Below are 17,267 nucleotides of genomic sequence, written 5' to 3'. Positions count from 1 at the left end.
AATTCTATACTTTTTTGTGCAGTGCACGTGCGTGTGGTTGTAGTTGTGCCCGTTGTTTGCCTTCCATTTCCATTGCATCGTCGGCGGCAGGAGCAGCAACAGCGATATTGTAATTTTTATTCCGCTTTGTGCCATTCAGGCGGCAAGCGGCAAAGGCGAAAGGAACGGCTAGGCTCCGAAAGGAAGCCGAGCGTTCAATTCCCTTTCAATAAGGAAGCGGCTGAGAATAAGTTGGTGTGTGTTTGTGGGCGGCACCGCACACGCACCTTGCAATCTTGCTAATGTTTTTTTCTAGAGAGCGCGTCTTAAGAGTAGACCTGCAGCTTGCAGTTAGCAAACAGCCGGCGGGGCGATGCGGAAGTCAAAGCCGGGCTGAGCTGGCAATCCGACCCTGGCTCAGGTCATGCCACAGGTATTATGCAGGCCGCCAGGCAGACAATCGAGCTTGGGTTGGGGGCCAAGTTTTCGGGATATCAGAGGGGACCGGCCGGAAAATTGGGTGAGTTTGAGGGGGGGGCCATCAATGGCACACTCTCGCATTTTCAATTGATTAAACATCAAACGCACAGGCATGTAACGCTGGGTCGGTGTGTGTATAGCTTGCATTTTTTACGTGCCGCAGCGCAAAAATGCCTGGGAATATTATCCGAGAGCATTATGTTGATGCCGATATATACTCGCACAATATGAAATTCCATTGCATTTTATAGGCAGGCAGCCAAGGAGAAGACAGCACAAAATACAAAAGCCAGGAGAGGAACAAGCAGAGTCGAGTGTACGGACTAAGAAATACTTGGTACTCATACTATAAGTTTAACTAAAAGACGAAATATTCCCTCAGTTCCATTTTTAACTGATTCAAAATCCACAGTGCTTTCAGTCCATCAAAAAATCATATATCAAGAACCACTGCTAATTTAGTTAATGTGCACTTTCAGTTTAATCTTCCAATTAAAAATCCTCATATCCAGCTTCGTATGTAAATCACAAATACTATATGCGCTGCCGTTGTTCGGAGTTCTGAAATTGGGAAAAACACGGTATACCTTTAAGTCCATGCTACTCGTGCCGGGTACAAAACAACAGGAAAAATCAAACACATACACACGGAGGAGAAGACACACACAATGGCAGGCTGGCAGGCAGGCAGTAAAAACCTGCGGCAGGCCATTGTGAGGAATAAACAAAAGATGCAGCAGATGGAAGGCGGAGCTGCTGGATCGGCCAGAATAACAAAATACCGCAGACAAAAACCGAAAGCTGTTCAGGCGTGCAAAAGGTGAGGGCCCCATCTTCTGCCCCAGCCGCAGCCCAAAGTACAAGTGAGTAGTTTTAGTTGGGGATTGGCCTTTAGAAATGTGGCGAAGTGAAATTTATAGCTTGGAAATTAATAACAAAAAGCACACAATGAACTAGTGGGTATATGACCTAAGGGACATTCAACATTCAAGGGGCCTGACTAATAACGTTCCGCACTCTGAAGTGTATTAGACAACAGTGCGTATGATGAATGCCATCGAAGGACTTGCGAAACAAAGGCTTATGCGAAATAGTGGGGCTATTCAGTGATAAAGGGCATGGGAGCAACATTGTCTTAATTCAGCTTAACTCTAGGTAATGGATTCTTATACTGCTGAATGATTTAACTGTTTCGATGCAAGGAGATATTAAACTCAAGGAAAAGTAATTCACACATTAATTTTAATTTTGACAAACACCTTTTAAACACATTAAATGCTGGATGGATTATGTAATAATAAAAAAGCGTTTAGCGCGTTTAATTGTTTTTAATAACACTAATAATAATTGCTGGGACATTTTGCAGTCACGTAAGGTCAGAAGAAGTATTTTACTATAAAAGGATCAGGAAATTGCACTGAAATCAGTTATTTCACAATGGAGAGTTCAGTGGCAGTCAGTCCGTCCCATCGCTTTGACGAACTAACCAAGCACATTAACACCTTAATAACATTTTTTTTCGGAGTGGATATATTTGCACTCCGTTTGAAATTCAACTACCGCACCTGGGCCGTTAGCCTTTTAGTTATCAACTATACCGTCTTTACCGTATTTTCCATATTTAGAAATGGCGTTGATTTAGAGAAAAACCTAGAGACCTCATCGATGATAGGAGGCCTGGTACATATTCTCGGGAAGTTCCTGACGTGTCTGTTGAAACAGCAGGACATGCGGAGACTCACATTCTTCACAAGAGGCATTTACGAGGAGTACGAGAATAAGGGAATTCACTACCGCACAGCCCTGCACACGAACATCGATCGGTTCCTCCGTTTCATACGAATCATTCGCAATGGTTACTTTGTGACCTTTTCCATAATGCTATCAGTACCGCTGGCCATGCTGATGTACGACGGCACTCGGGTCACCATTATGCAGTTCAACTTCCCTGGACTTTCACTGGAAAGTAATTTTGGCTTTACAGCCACCTGCCTGATTCACTCGGTAATAGTATGGATTAAAGTAAAAAATCAAAATTTTACACACAATTTTCCATTCCAGATTTCACTGATCATTGGCGGCGTAGGATTTTATGTGGGGGACACGTTTGTCTTTCTCGGATTGACCCAGATCATAACATTCGCTGATATGATGCAGCTCAAGATAGACGAGCTATACGAAGCCCTGGAACTCAAAGCCAAATCCAGAGAGCTATTACCAGTAGGTGTTCAGATTGGAGGGGAAAAATATCGACTACAACTTTTATTGGAAGTTATTAAGTGGCATCAACTCTTTACGAAGTAAGAAATACCTATCGAAGTGTCCTTATAATAATATTATCATGGCCATTTTTAGCTACTGCAGCAAGGTGAACGCCTTATACTATGAGTTGATCGCCTCTCAGGTCATAGCCATGGCCATGTCAGTGTTGCTCAGTTTTTGCCTTAATTTATCTAGCTTTAACCTTTCATTGGCCTTGTACTTTGTGGTATCAGCATACAGTATGACCATCTATTGCTTTCTGGGCACTGTCATTGAATTTTCAGTAAGTTTCGATTGCTGTGTTGAGTATACATTTCACCTTTCTCTCATTTCTTCAAACTCCGAACAGTATGACCAGGTCTACGAGAGCATCTGCAATGTGGACTGGCTCGAGTTGAGTGTCAACGAGCGGAAGCTCTTTGGCCTAATGCTGCGGGAGTCTCAGCATCCGCAGACTATTCAGATTCTTGGAATTATGTCGCTTTCTATGAGAACAGCTCTACAGGTGAACCCTTTCTATTATTTAACCCAATAATTGGTAATACAACTTCTGATCCCTGTTCTTTAGATTGTAAAACTGATTTACAGCGTTTCGATGATGATGATGAATCGCTAATACATTAATATTGATTATAGCACTTAATCCTATATTGTTAATTAACTTAAAATAACCATACAAAGATATAAGAAGTTAGCTTCACAACCTTTAAAGCAGAAGAAACAGCATACTAATTCTAAAGTTGAGAGTTGCTTTATCTTAGTTTAAAACTCAAAAAAATCCAGGAATAAGCTTTTATTTATTTTTTTTTTTCAATATTACAATGGACTTTTCCCCCTGCTTCTCCTGCTGGTCATTAACCTTGGCTACCAATTACCAAGGAACAACGGAATTTATGGCAGGACTAATAACGGTTCGCACACTGAAATGTAACCTTCTTTCATTTCAAGGGAAACTAATACACACTTTCATACTCTAAATTTCAAATACCTGCCTACTCATTCTTTATAAGTTTTATAATGTAAAATTATTTAGACTGACACCTTTCCCAATAATTAAATGATTCTGTCACCTTTTATCGATTATATAATTAAAAAAAGCATTAAGTGTGTTTAATTGTAATAATTGCTGGGACATTATGCAGACACGTAAGGGCCAGAAAAAGTATTTTACTATAAAACGAGGAGAAAATTGCATTGAAATCACTTATTTCGCAATGGATAATCCAGTAGCAGTCAGTCCATCCCATCGCTTTGGCGAAAACTTATTTACAGCGTTTCGATGATGATGATGAAACGCTAATTATTATTTATATTGATTATAGCACTTAATCCTAAATTGTTCATTAATTTAAAATAACAATACAAAGATATTAAAAGTTAGCTTAGCAATATTTAAAGCAGCAGAAACAGCATAATAATTCTAAAGTTAAGATACGAATTGCTTTTTCCAAGTTTATAACTCAAAAAAATCCAGAAATAACCTTTTTTTTCAATTTTACAATGGATTTTTCCCTCTGCTTCTCCTGCTGGACATTAACCTTGGCTACCAATTACCAAGGAAAAACGGAGGTTAAGGCACGACTAATAACGTTTTGCACACTGAAATGTATGAGATAACATGGCGTATGGTGAATGTAATTTAATTTCCTTCTTATTTCAAGGGAAACTAATACACACTTTCATACTCTACATTTCAGATACCTGCCTACTCATTTTTTATAAGTTTTATAATATAATATTATTTAGACTGGCACCGTTCACAATAATTAAATGATTCTGTCAGCTTTTATCGATTATATAATTAAAAAAAGCATTAAGTGTGTTTGATTGCAATAATTGCTGGGACATTTTGCAGACACGTAAGGGCCAGAACAAGTATTTTTCCATTTAAGGAGCGAAAAATGTATATTCAAATCAGTTTTTCACAATGGAGAGTTCTGTCTTAGTCAGTCCGTCCCAGCGCTTTCACAAACTAGCCAAGGACATTAACAAATTCGTTGCTTTTTTGGGAGTGGACATATTGGCGTCATGTTTGAAGTTTAACTATCGAACCTGGACCACTTTTTTTGTAGGTGGCAACTTTATGGTCTTCACCATATTCTCCATTTTCAATAATGGTGGTGACTTGGAGAAAAACTTAAAGGCCACCTCGATGATAGGAGGCCTGATACATGGGCTCGGAAAGCTCCTGACCTGTATCTTGAAACAGCAGGACATGCGGAGACTCACATTCTTCACAAGAGGCATATACGAGGAGTACGAGAATAGGGGATGTCACTACCGCACAGTCCTGCACAAGAACATCACTCGGTTGCTTGGCCTCATACGAATAATTCGCAATGGTTATTTCGTTACCATTTTCATAATGATGTCCCTGCCGCTGGCCATGTTGATGTACGATGGAACCCGGGTCACCGCTATGCAGTTCGACATTCCTGGCCTTTCACTGGAAAGTAATATTGGCTTCACAGCCACCTACCTGATTCACTTGGTAAGAATATGGATAAGAAATTAAATATTTTTGTGTATTAATTTTGCATTCCAGCTTTCAATGGTCGTTGGCGGCGTAGGATTTTATGGGGGAGACTTGTTTGTCTTTCTCGGATTAACCCAGATCATAACATTCGCCGATATGTTGCAGCTCAAGATAGACGAGCTAAACGAAGCCCTGGAACTCAAAGCAATATCCAGAGAGCTATCAGCCGTGGGCGTTCAGATTGGAGGGGAAAAATATCGACTACAACTTTTATTGGATGTTATCAAGTGGCATCAACTCTTTACGAAGTAGGAAATAACTTAAGTAGTGTCCCTATAATATAGTTAACATGGCCATTTTTAGCTACTGCAGCACAGTGAACGCCATATATCATGAGCTGATCGACACTCAGGTCATAGCCATGGCCTTGTCAATGTTGCTCAGTTTTTGCCTTAATTTATCTGGCTTTAACCTCTCGCTGGTCGTCTTCTTTGTGGTAGCAGCGTACAGCATGTCCGTCTATTGCTTTCAGGGCACTATCATTGAATTTGGAGTAAGTTTCGTTTGCTTTTTTATATATATTTTTTAGCTTCTACTCATTTCTTCTTGCACCTAATAGTATGACAAGGTGTACGAGAGCATCTGCAATGTGGCCTGGTACGAGTTGGGTGTCAACGAACGGAAGCTTTTTGGCCTAATGCTGCGGGAGTCTCAGCATCCGCATACTATTCAGATCCTTGGAATAATGTCGCTTTCTATGAGAACAGCTCTACAGGTTAAGCCTTGCCATAATTTTAACGAGCAAATGGTAATAAATGTATATTTTCTTTCCTGCAGATTGCAAAGCTAATTTACAGCGTTTCAATGATGATGATGAATCGTTCATAAGTACAGTCGTAAATTATTTAAAAATAACCCATTAACCTTATACTAAGGTAGCTTTCACAAGCTTAAGAGCAGCAGGGACTTATTAATAATATCGAGCTAACCCCTGATTAGCTTAATCCAAGTTAAAAACTCAAAACACCCAGAAATAAGCTTTATCAGTTTTCCAACTTTGAAATGGATTTCTGCCTCTGCTGATGAACTCGTGATGCTTCTCCTGCTGGCCATTAACCTTGGCCACTAATTACCAACGCAGCTGAATTTATGGCATCGGCTTTATGGAGCCCACGACTCGAATGCATTAATTGTGCGTCTCATTAAGGGAGGTTTCTTATGCACAAAACATTTAATATATCTCGCATATACGCATAAAAATTTAATTTATTTTGAAATGGTTTGTTCGCTCACTCACTTCCCCGATATTTGGCCAGCCGACATTAATAGCCTCTGACCAGGCCATGAATAATGGGCATTTTATAAATGTGGTCGGGACAACGGCCCGAAAGCTCGAATGCTCGGCTGCCGGGGTGCTGGAATAAAAAATAATAACAATAATTGTAACGTTATTATAATGCAGTTGTAATTAAGTGCATCGTTACTGCGGTCGCTCTCCAATGGGCATAAAAAACGGAATGATTTTAATAAAATCAACAGTCGGAAGGTCAGCGGCAGGGGATTCAGGATTCAGGAGCAACAGTTTGGTCAACGGACTCAACGACCTCTTGGCTGGGAAAACAAACGCAACAAGCGCGAAAATTTACGGGCATTTCACATTCCATAATTTACTTATTTTCCATGCGCTATTTAATTACGCTAAATAATGGCCGCAAGGGGTTGAGCACTTATTTGTTTATTTATGCCTGCTGATCGCAAGGCCAAATCCATTCGAAAGCTGAGTGAAACGTATTTAATTTAATCAAAATAGAGCAATGTATCAAAAGTCTAGTGACAAAGTTTTAATTGTTCCCATACAGAGAAGAAATATTTTCTTTTGACTAATTTATGTAACCGCGGAAATTGTTTCTCTACGAATTATAATATAATAAAATAAGCATTACCGAAATCTCTTGCTTAATTTTAATATAATAGAAATGAAAACTAACCAGCTATTAGATCAGGATCTGCAGTATCCTAAGGCTATCCAGCTGACCAATGAAATCTCAAAGGCAACTAATAGCCAGGACTCTTGCACCTGGCCCATCCTCTTCCCGTTGCAATGTTCCCTAATGCAATTTGCTTGCTTGTTGGCTGGCAGATAACAAAACTCATTTACAGCCTGTCCACGCCAATGACGCCGGTACGCAGGAATCGCTGGCAAACGGAGGTACTTGGCACTCAGGACCCAGCTACGCGGCACTCTTAGCGTCAAGACACTTTGTATCAAGTGCAGCGGCACATCAGCCCCGTGCCGTGCAATATATTTTCTAATGCTTGTTTTGAATCATTTTTAGGAGCCGGGACGGGGCTGGGAAGGGTCTGGGAAGGGGCCGGGCAGGTGGTCTGGGTCGCCAGCTGGCAAATAAAATAAATTAGTTGCAGTTGAAAGGTGGCTCAGACACAAAAGTCAACACGCAACGCGCGATGGAACCGCAAACAAACGCCAGCTGCTGGGCGCAGATAAAGTGGCAGGCAAACAAGCCGAAGGAGCAGGACGACGCAGTGGAAGGACCTATGGCAAATCAGCTGCCAAGGCACCGCAGCTTACTGGCAAATATTAAAATGCGAATTTTTATGCTCGCTGACATTCGAGCCTCCCACTTTGCCTCCCTCCCCCTGGAAACATAATTCTCACTATAAGGAAAATAGGGGAAATGTTTCTCGTTTGGTGCAGAGAGAGAAAATATTCAATCTTTTACAAGCTTAAATACCTATATTTATTGAAACTTTCTTAGAACTTGAACAGAAATTGAATTAACACAATTTTAATAAGCAAAAAACTTAAGGAATAACAAGCTTTGGAAGCCGCCTGGTGATTCTGTTCAACAATTTACACACTTTATGGTGCTGCCCCAATTTTGTAATATTATTTCCCGTGTGCGCTGGCTCCTGGCGCCTGGCGTATCCTTTCGGCAGCATTTTCTCTGCCGCGTGCGCACATAAATTAGCTGCCAGGCTAAGAAATGGCGGCGGGCAGCAAAGGTTGTCCCAACATCCAACAACCAACTCCCCCGCTGCGGTTTGTTGCGCTCTGTTTATGCGGGTGGTGCGGGTGGTGCGGGTGCTGCTGCTGCTGCTGCCGGTGGCGCCGTGGGTGCATTAAACCAATAAATCAGCGAGCCACTGCAAAAAAAAAGCAAGAATGCTGAAAGCTGAAAGCAGAAAGCGGGCAAACTGTTGTCAGGCACTCTTTGAGCCACCAGCGCTGCTCTGCATATTTAATCAATATGCTGAAGCACAAAACATGAATTAATCTTGGCGCCCTTTAAAGCGCTCCGCATTTTTACCAACCACACGCACACACACAGCACACAGCACACAGCACACAGCCGGGAAAAGGCATTTTTAATTTAGAGAAATTCTTGCGGCCATAAAAAGCTTGTCGGGCAAATCAATTAAATTTAAATTGTATCCCATTAGAGCCACATTAAATGAGTTAAGTCATTTGGGGACCGCGTGCCGCTTGCCGCGTCTTAGCCTTCTTTTATACGGCTTTGAAAAGGGTACAAATGAATTCATTTTATTTTTTGACGCACATAACCGCCCCTGGCCGCTTCCACCCCCCCGTGTGCCCTTTTTCGCCATGCCCAACCCGCCGCTGGACGCAATTAAAATGCCCACGAGCTACTAATTTGCCATGAAACGGCGGGTGGCGCGCAAAAAGGGACGCCTGCAGGCCCGACAGCCGATTTAAGAATGCTGCCGAAATTTAAGAGTTGATGGCTATTAATTTATATTATGCATGATTTGTGTAGCATTTTTCTGATGGGACAATCGCTTTTGGGGCCCCGGCCGGCTGTCGGTTCCCAGAACTGCCCTCTGCATTTTGCGGTGGATGCCATTTTCACCATGTGCGAGCGCTTTGGGCGCCAGAGAGATGTTTATGCAAATGAGTGGAATATTTGGGTCATGGCTCTGAAAAGGCTACCACCATGCAAACGGGATGAAACTAAACCTTAAACGTTGAAATAATTACAGTGATTAGGCCATAGGGGCCTGGTGAATGGTATTTAATAACACTTCAAACTGGGAGAATTGTTTTCAAAATATAAATAAAATTGGCAGGGAAACCAAAGGTGTAATTCGCAGTAAAACTGTCGAATTTTTAAGTACATATTTAATATTTCTTTAATTAAAAATGATGCTTTTCAAAAACTTAAAGAAGGCATAGGATTTCCTTTGGGTAAACCGTTCTACTTTGAACTTCAAAGCTCATGCTTCTGGCCAGATTGCCCTGAAAGTTTCTCCGAGCCTTCGGCTCCCGTTGCCTAGTTTTCTTCGTTTTTTTTCATCCCCCCAAAAAGTCACAAATTGGGCATATATAAATTAGAGCATTTCGTGCCGTCATGTGAATGGGGGCGTGGTTGCTGCCATCATTTATAAGCAACGCCCCCTGTCTCCGCCTTTGGATGCGTCGCGTCGCCACGTCCATCTGTCGCAAGGAGATTTGTAGCGACAGGGACAACGGCAATGACATCGACATCGACTTGGCAAAACGACGGACACATTGCGACTGAATCGCTCTTTTTGCCCATCCACCGACATCGTCGCTCTTCCAGCCAATTTCTGCTGATGTCTGCCCAAAACTTCACGCTGGCCAAGTAATTATCGAGCTGCCTGGCATCCGGCGCACTGCACTTGGCTCACAGCTCAGAGCTCACAGCTCACAGCTCGAAGCTCACAGCTAAGCAAAGTCGAAGCGTTAATGCTGCGTGTCGAAGGCAAACTTTGATGGCTTAATCACTTCGGGGGAGGAGAGGCTGACGATGGCGATGTAGGAGCTCGGGGAGGGAACCTGTGCTCCAGTTAGCTATCAGCTTGTTATTTGCTTTGGGGGATTTTAAAGTGCACGTGTTTACCAGGCAGCGTCTTAAGATGCTACTGCTGCTAAAAACGTGTCTGAGGGCAGTCGAAAATGGCACGGAAAGAAATTTCGAACTGGAAAAGGGTATTGATATTGAAAACCTACGATTAATTAGTACTTAATCAGGTTAGATACTTGGGAATATTAGTATAAAATAGATATATTACTTTATTTTAATTTTTTTTTTTAGGTCAGGATAAGTCACTAAGTATAGTTTTAACTTAATGCTTTTCTTAATTTATTTCTAAAAATATTTTATATTTAATTTATTTTATAAAAGCTTTATTTATTTTTCTTTAGCTCTCTGCTTGTGAAAGGTAGAAAGGGTGCAAGCGACTGCAGCACTCGGTGCACAGTCAAAGTCATAAAACCATTTAATTATATTAAACTTTTAATTGCTTAGACAGCTAAGAAACACGCAAGCACACACACACAGACACACACACACCTCAAGGAAACTGCAAACATATGCAGGGGCAAAAGGAAGCGGGAGCAGAACTCACAGGATTCACAGCGGCACACTTAACCAGAACAAGTTGGTGGTGTTGCTACTGCCGCCGCCGCCGCTTGGCATGCCCTGCTACTATGTAAATGCAATAATAAAGTTATTAAAAGTGTCATAACAACTCAAGTTGAAATAGCGAAAAGTTTTCACCAGTTTCTTGCTTTATGAAGGCGACCAACTACCAGCTACCAACTTGCAATGTTGAGGGTAAACCAGGAGCAAGAAAAAGAAACAACTAAGGCAAGATTCGAAGGGCGAGGAAGACCCGCAGCTCAATGGCCAAGCAATTGATGTTTAATTGATCAATTAGTCGGTGCCAGCACCAAGACCACCTCCCCCACAGACTCACAAACAGCAGAGGACATACTAGTAGGAGTAAAAAAAAGTAAAAAAGATTATATAACAAGTTAATAAAAAATGTAACTTTCTTTAATTTTGAAGATCAAGATAAAGGTTAAGGGCGAATGCTTACTTGATTCTACTTCTATTAAAAATGCCCATTAATCTCTCTATTTTTAAGATAAAACTATATACTATTTTCTAGATAAGAAAGAAAAATATTTCAAACATACTTGATTACAAATCAATTTTAAGTCCTAAACTTAGTGTTATTTACAGAGTTAGCCATCACAGCTATTGTCTTCACCGCAACTATAGAGAAAGGCCCCTATGTCCGCCTATGTGTATCTGCGCCCCCATGAGTGTGCGTGTGTTCGCTGTATTGGAATTGCCCACATCAAAGCGGCATATAAGTATATTGACGCTCATCAATCAAATTGATTTATGCCAACAAATCATTCATGAGCAATTTCCCAAAGTGATTATCTCTCCGCCAGAGACGGGCAATGGACCGCCTCTGTTCTTGCCACGCCCCTGCTGCCCCCGCCAAACAGTACGACTCCGAGATGGCAAACGCAAAAGGCATGTTAACTGACAGCCAGAAGGACATCGGACAGGACGCACATAGACGACGGAAACGGTGACTGCGATTCCGACTCAGACAGAGACACAGAAAGAGACGGTGGCGGTGAGGGGGCATTGCCGTTGCCAGTGACTGACTGATTGACGCTTGACTGTCTTCATCACAAGCAATTTGGCCGGCAAACACACCCGGGCACACACAAACACACCGACACGGCCAGGATCCTGAGCTGGGAATCCGCCATCGCAGAAATCCCAGAATCCGGCGCCAGAAACAGGGCCAGAATCGAAAGCCGGTCCGTAGCGATGCTCTGCCGAGATTGCATGCCCTCCTGGTCCCCGCCAGCTTTGTGTGCCTCGCAGAACTTCACAGACAGTTAATAAAGCTCAACTAACAGCGACGACAGCCACGCCCCCTCCTAACACACACACACCCTTATAAGGGCACTGGGAGAAATATAGATATATCGATAAGTTGATAAAGGTACTAAGAAGTATCATTTAATAGAATCCTAAAATATAAATGACAATAAAATAGATATTTAAATAAAACATATATATTTAGTATATTTAAAAACAATTTTATCTGCTCCGAATGCTCTTAGTGCAGCGTCTGCATCCGTCATTCGCTATTGAACCAACAGCGCCGGCAGCAGATCGGCTTGTATCATATTAGCCCGAGTTGCTTATAGCCGGCAATCAAATAAATTTTCACGGTAGGCGATCAAAGGCAGCGATTGCAGCAGCAAAGGACCTCGGACTTTCTCTGCAGCATTTTTCAAAGACCCCACCCAACCCACGGTCATGCATCCATCCACACATGTAAGGGCGGGATTGAGCATCTCACTTTGCCTAAGGCTTTTGATTGATTTGGTGATAAATTGAGGAGGTGGAAACTGAAGCGACGAACAGATTGCCGGCAGATTGGAGTCAGGCGAACCGTATAGTCGGAAGAACTACGACTAATTGCCGCCATTGATGGCTGAAAAGGTCAAGGTGAGTGTGCAGGAGGCAAGGCCTTTCGATGGGATGCATTCAATAAAAATACGAAAATTATTCAACGTTGCATAGCTACATATATATATAAGATTTGAAATTTAATATTTTCATAATTGAGAAAAACCTTTTCTCCCTTTAACCTCTTAGAGGACCTACAGGTGACATCTTAGCTCCGAAGAAATCACAAGAATACGCAGCATAAGCACCCTGGGCGAGTGTGAAGAGGAGCGACAGCTGCTGGGCTCATGATTAATGTTAGCAATTATCTGGCACAAGTGTCAAAAATATTTAAATCAATTGTCGGGGGTGTCAGAGTGCGGATTGGATGGGAAATGGTGAACAAAGGCCGAGACAAGGCGGCAGACAGAAAACAAGACAAGACAACACAATTCGCGCAAATTGAGCATGATGAAGAGCGGGAGATGGCGGCTGCTGCTGCTTGTCAATGCCAAAAGATGGGTATCCTTTCAACCGACTCGCGTGCCTGCTGCTCTGAGATCGGGAAACGGGAATCGGGTATCGGGAATCCGGGGGTTCTGGAACCTAAAGTGACGATGACGGGCGCGACGTAAAAATGAAGTGGGAGCAATGACAGCAGCGACGTGTCAAAAACATATCATTCATTTATTTTCTATCATAATGACACACACACACCCGCACACAATGTAGCCAAGATGCTGACAACGCCCTTTTCGCGCCCGTCAGCAGTTGCATTATTATGACGATGCCCGGACGATATATCATTTATCATTGCAGCCGGGTGAAGTCGAGTGAACTCAGTTGACTTTGACTGCATATGCCAGCCATAAAAAGCCCCTTAAATGGTCTTTGTTTTTACGCCAGCTTTAAGTCCTTTGTCAAAAGAAATTAGTAAATAAAAACAAAGCACGCCTCGAAGCACAAATTAAATTACGCCACTAGCGAGACGAGAGCTGCACAATTATGAAATGAAGAAGGCGACGGGCGTTCGGAGGACAGCGCAAGAGCGGCAGCACATTTGGCTCGTTTGTATGCGGCTCACACGGCGTATGTGTAACAATGGACTAAAAGTTGCGTGAAACGTTTTAACAAAGATTAATGCCTGCGACGGCTGATGATTTTTTGAAGATTAATTATGCGATGATGAGGCCGAAGACAATGACAGCAGCAGCAGCAGCAGCTGAAGCCGGCTAAGGAGCAACAGCGGCGGCAGCAGCATCCAGCTTTCAGGAGCGGAAGTTGCTGGGCTTGTTAAAGGATTACGAAATTTGTAAGCACGCGCCTTCCGACCATGTGTGTGCTTCTCTAAGTGTGTGTGTGGCTGTCAGTCGTGTAGTTATCCGTTATGAATGCCAACGAAGGATACCAACATAATTATGACAACAAACAAACGGCGAACCGAGAATTTCAAATGAATTAGAGGAAATATTTCGATTTTATATATAAAGGCAGTTAGTACTAAGAGCATATATTTTTCTTTTTCGCAAACTGTTTTTTTTTTTTCTTACACCATAAACGAAATTCCTCTTTAATGAAACAATCAAATTTTGAACCAAAAATGTTGTATTGCCACGAATTTATTTCTGGCTTCGCCTCGCAAATATTTTGACTTTTGTTGCTTTTAAAGAGTCAGCGCTTGCTGGCCAGATTTAATTGCCTCTACCATAACTTTTCATATTAAACGCGCCGACAATTTATCTATGGGCGGCAGTGCAGGCGTGGCGCCGCTTAAATATGCCACCAGCCGGGTTCAGATTCAGATTCCGATGCAGTTTCGGCTCCAGGTGCAGCGATGCAGAGGGGCACTTGGACCGAGTGCGAGTGGTTTATGGCCGGCCAAAAGTTTAACGACAGTAGTGCAATGGCAGTGGGAACTGGTCACGGATTCAGAGCGTTCGCCGGTCGCTTCTGTTGTTTAATTTATCAGACAAGGAGAACTGTTGCGCCGCACACAGGACTCTCTACTACATATATGTGGGCGGGGCGGCCGTTGTGCGCTTAAATGCATTTAAGTTGCTTAATTTTTATGGCCAAAGATTGCTCGAGCAGCTGTCCGCCACGTTAACGAAAAAGCTTTTAACAATTAAAATTAAAAAGTTCAGCATTTATGCAACGCAAAAACCGAGTGCAGTGCAAATGCCATCCGTGGCATAATCAAATTCTATGTGAGCATGCATAAAAGTTGCACTCGCATCCGCACCCACACTTACGCACGGTCTGCCTGGTAAATTTTGTGCACTCATTTGTGGTCATAAAGCATAAAACGTATAAAGTGGCGTTACAATTTTATGGAGCCCCAAAGTCACAGTCGAGCCGCAAGAAAAAATGGCATCCCCTGGAATCGTAGGGGATCGAAGAGAAGTTACCTTTTTTGATTTCCTTTAACTTTATTAATATTATAGATTGTTGTATTACTTTTTGGGGTCTATAGTCTATTCTACAATATCCTAAGCTCCTTTCCCTTGCACAACACTCCTAACCCAAACTGTTGTCATAGCTGAGGCCACCCTATCGCGGACAATGACTACGGCAATGATGATGACGTCTGCCTCGCTTTCTGGTCCATGGAGCGGAGTGAGAGAGAGCTGGGAGTTTGGACCACCAGACCATCAAGCGACAATGTAAATTCTGTGTTGAGCTTTTTAATTGTGAATATTGCAGCAGTGTCGGGCAGGACCTTAATCGGGTAGGACGGAAGGGGTGTAGTGAACTCGCTCACACGCGAAATGAATGCGGACCGCACACCGAATTTTCGCAACTGCGAGGCGTTGGTGATGTCGGGACAATGTTATAAATAATAAAAAAGAACAAATGCCACAAATAAAACCCAATTCGAAGGCAGCGGGCAAAGTGTAAAGTAGACGGCAAATAAATTGCACGGCGGTTGGGGAGCGAAGTCGTCAAGGGTTCTGAGCCGCTTTTAATGCAAATGCAGCACAAAACGAACGGCGCTGGCCAAAAGTGCAAAATTGTGCATTTTAATTAAGGTGACCGGTCTCCAGTAGCCCAGCTCCAGCAGAGTCTCGTCCTCCTAGTTAACGTTTGCATTTGCATTTCGTTTAGACGCACACACAGCCGCGTAATTTACAGCTCTTTTAATTAGCTGCATACCAAGTTTTTATGAGAATTTACGCGTGCTCTTAAAGCGGCATATTGTGCACTCAAAAAAATAGTGTTTTAATTAAATTAAAATTAACTAGAACTGCTTAAAGGGTGTGGTGTAATTATAACTTTAATAATATTAAGATTAACTTTACATTCATTTTCTTAAATTTGAAATGAAGAGAATCGTCTTGACTCTTAAAAACTTAAATAAATTGTAATAAATTCTGTGGAATTTATTTGAAAATTATAGTATTTTTTTTAAATATATCAATTAAAATTCACATACAACCTAATGAATATCCCTTACTTGGTGCATTAGGATAGCTGTATGAAAATAAAAGAAATTTAGTTAAAAAGTATTGTGAAAATAAGCAGTAATTTATTTGTTAAAATGTTATTTACCTCTAATTATTTTATATGTATCCTATATTGGAAAAGTTTCATAATTTAAAAGTAAAACAATGACCTTAAAAATAAATTTTAATAAGTCTAAACTTATACCGTTCTCAAGGACTATGTTACCCTTTATATTTCAATAATAAGCCTCTAAACAAGAAGCTCTAGAATACTCTTAAACTCCATTTTGTTTGATACTTTCTGAGATCAAGCTTCGCTGAAGGACGCTTTAGCGAATATTCCCCCTTTTTCTGTATGTGGAGCTGCAAAATGCTTCGGGCCGTCCGCATGCATGCGCACAAAGAAGGAAATAACAATTGCAAATGGAAATGTGCATAAGTGCCCGCCAAAAGGGAGCGTGGGAGATGGCGAAAAGCGGCGACTGACAGACAGGCAGACAGACATCGTGGGCAGCTGCAGCTGAAGCTGAAGCTGTAGCAAATACAGATACAGATACAGATACAAGTACAGATGCAATGGCAGCCTCGTTGGCTTTGAGCTCTCTTTGAACGCACCAAAAGTGCAAGTGACTAAAATGCAAATGGCGCAGTCCATGTGTGTGTGTGTGTGTGCAAGCGATGTTGTTGTTGTTGTTGTTGCTTCACTGCTGCTGCGGGCTGTGCATGCAATAAAATGTTTTACATCCTGTTTATTTTAGTTAAATACTCGAAATTATGTGTTTGCCTAAGTGTATTTGTTAACACAATGCCAAAAGCTTCCCCTCTCTGAGAGTGTGCGTGTGTGTGAGAGAGTGGGAGTGTGGGCGTACTGAAGTTCATGCAAGCGTAACAATGCTATTTTCAACATTTTAAACAGCGTTCTCGACACGAGCTCACTTGGCCAGCCGTTTTTTGTGCATTTTAATGAAGTTTCCGTCGTCTGTTAGTTGATAAATAGAGTCAGCAATTGCTGGGTCAGAAGTTAACTCCAACTTGACGTCAAAAAGCAGGCCAATCTGGCGTCATAACGGCAGGTAAACAGTGGGTCAACATGTATGTATATATAATTTATTAAATATTTTAAATACCTTTTTTCCTCGAATTTATATTCCTAAGGAACATATTCCTAAAGATCTTCGAAAATATGATTTTATTAGTGCTTCCCAACTTAGACTCATACCGAAGTACCTCTTTCTCCGTGTCCCGAATTGGCAAAGGCATCTCAATGACTGCTGGAAAAGAGGTAACCCAATGACTGCTCAAAAGCGGACATCAAATGCAAATTTCCGGAATCCGTTTGCCGGCAGAATCGCACGGCAT

At 42.0% G+C, this 17,267-nt stretch overlaps 2 protein-coding genes across 2 annotated transcripts; both read left to right on the top strand.

Annotated features, from left to right (window-relative positions):
- The first annotated feature begins 1,896 nt into the window (after nt 1-1,896).
- On the top strand, nt 1,897-3,337 carry LOC108070630 (putative odorant receptor 83c). The gene is made up of 5 exons (XM_017161198.1): nt 1,897-2,463; nt 2,521-2,759; nt 2,815-3,004; nt 3,071-3,226; nt 3,290-3,337. Exons 1-5 carry the CDS (start codon nt 1,897-1,899, stop codon nt 3,335-3,337), a joined length of 1,200 nt encoding a protein of 399 aa, XP_017016687.1.
- A 1,311-nt stretch (nt 3,338-4,648) lies between these two features.
- Nucleotides 4,649-6,085, top strand: LOC108070631 (putative odorant receptor 83c). Its single transcript, XM_017161199.1, has 5 exons — nt 4,649-5,212; nt 5,267-5,505; nt 5,561-5,750; nt 5,817-5,972; nt 6,035-6,085. Exons 1-5 carry the CDS (start codon nt 4,649-4,651, stop codon nt 6,083-6,085), a joined length of 1,200 nt encoding a protein of 399 aa, XP_017016688.1.
- The last annotated feature ends 11,182 nt before the right edge of the window (nt 6,086-17,267 follow it).

The sequence above is a fragment of the Drosophila kikkawai genome, chromosome 3R (genome assembly GCF_030179895.1).
Source record: "Drosophila kikkawai strain 14028-0561.14 chromosome 3R, DkikHiC1v2, whole genome shotgun sequence".
In the NCBI taxonomy this organism is placed as follows: domain Eukaryota; kingdom Metazoa; phylum Arthropoda; class Insecta; order Diptera; family Drosophilidae; genus Drosophila; species Drosophila kikkawai.
This window is presented reverse-complemented; position numbering and strand designations above follow the sequence as displayed.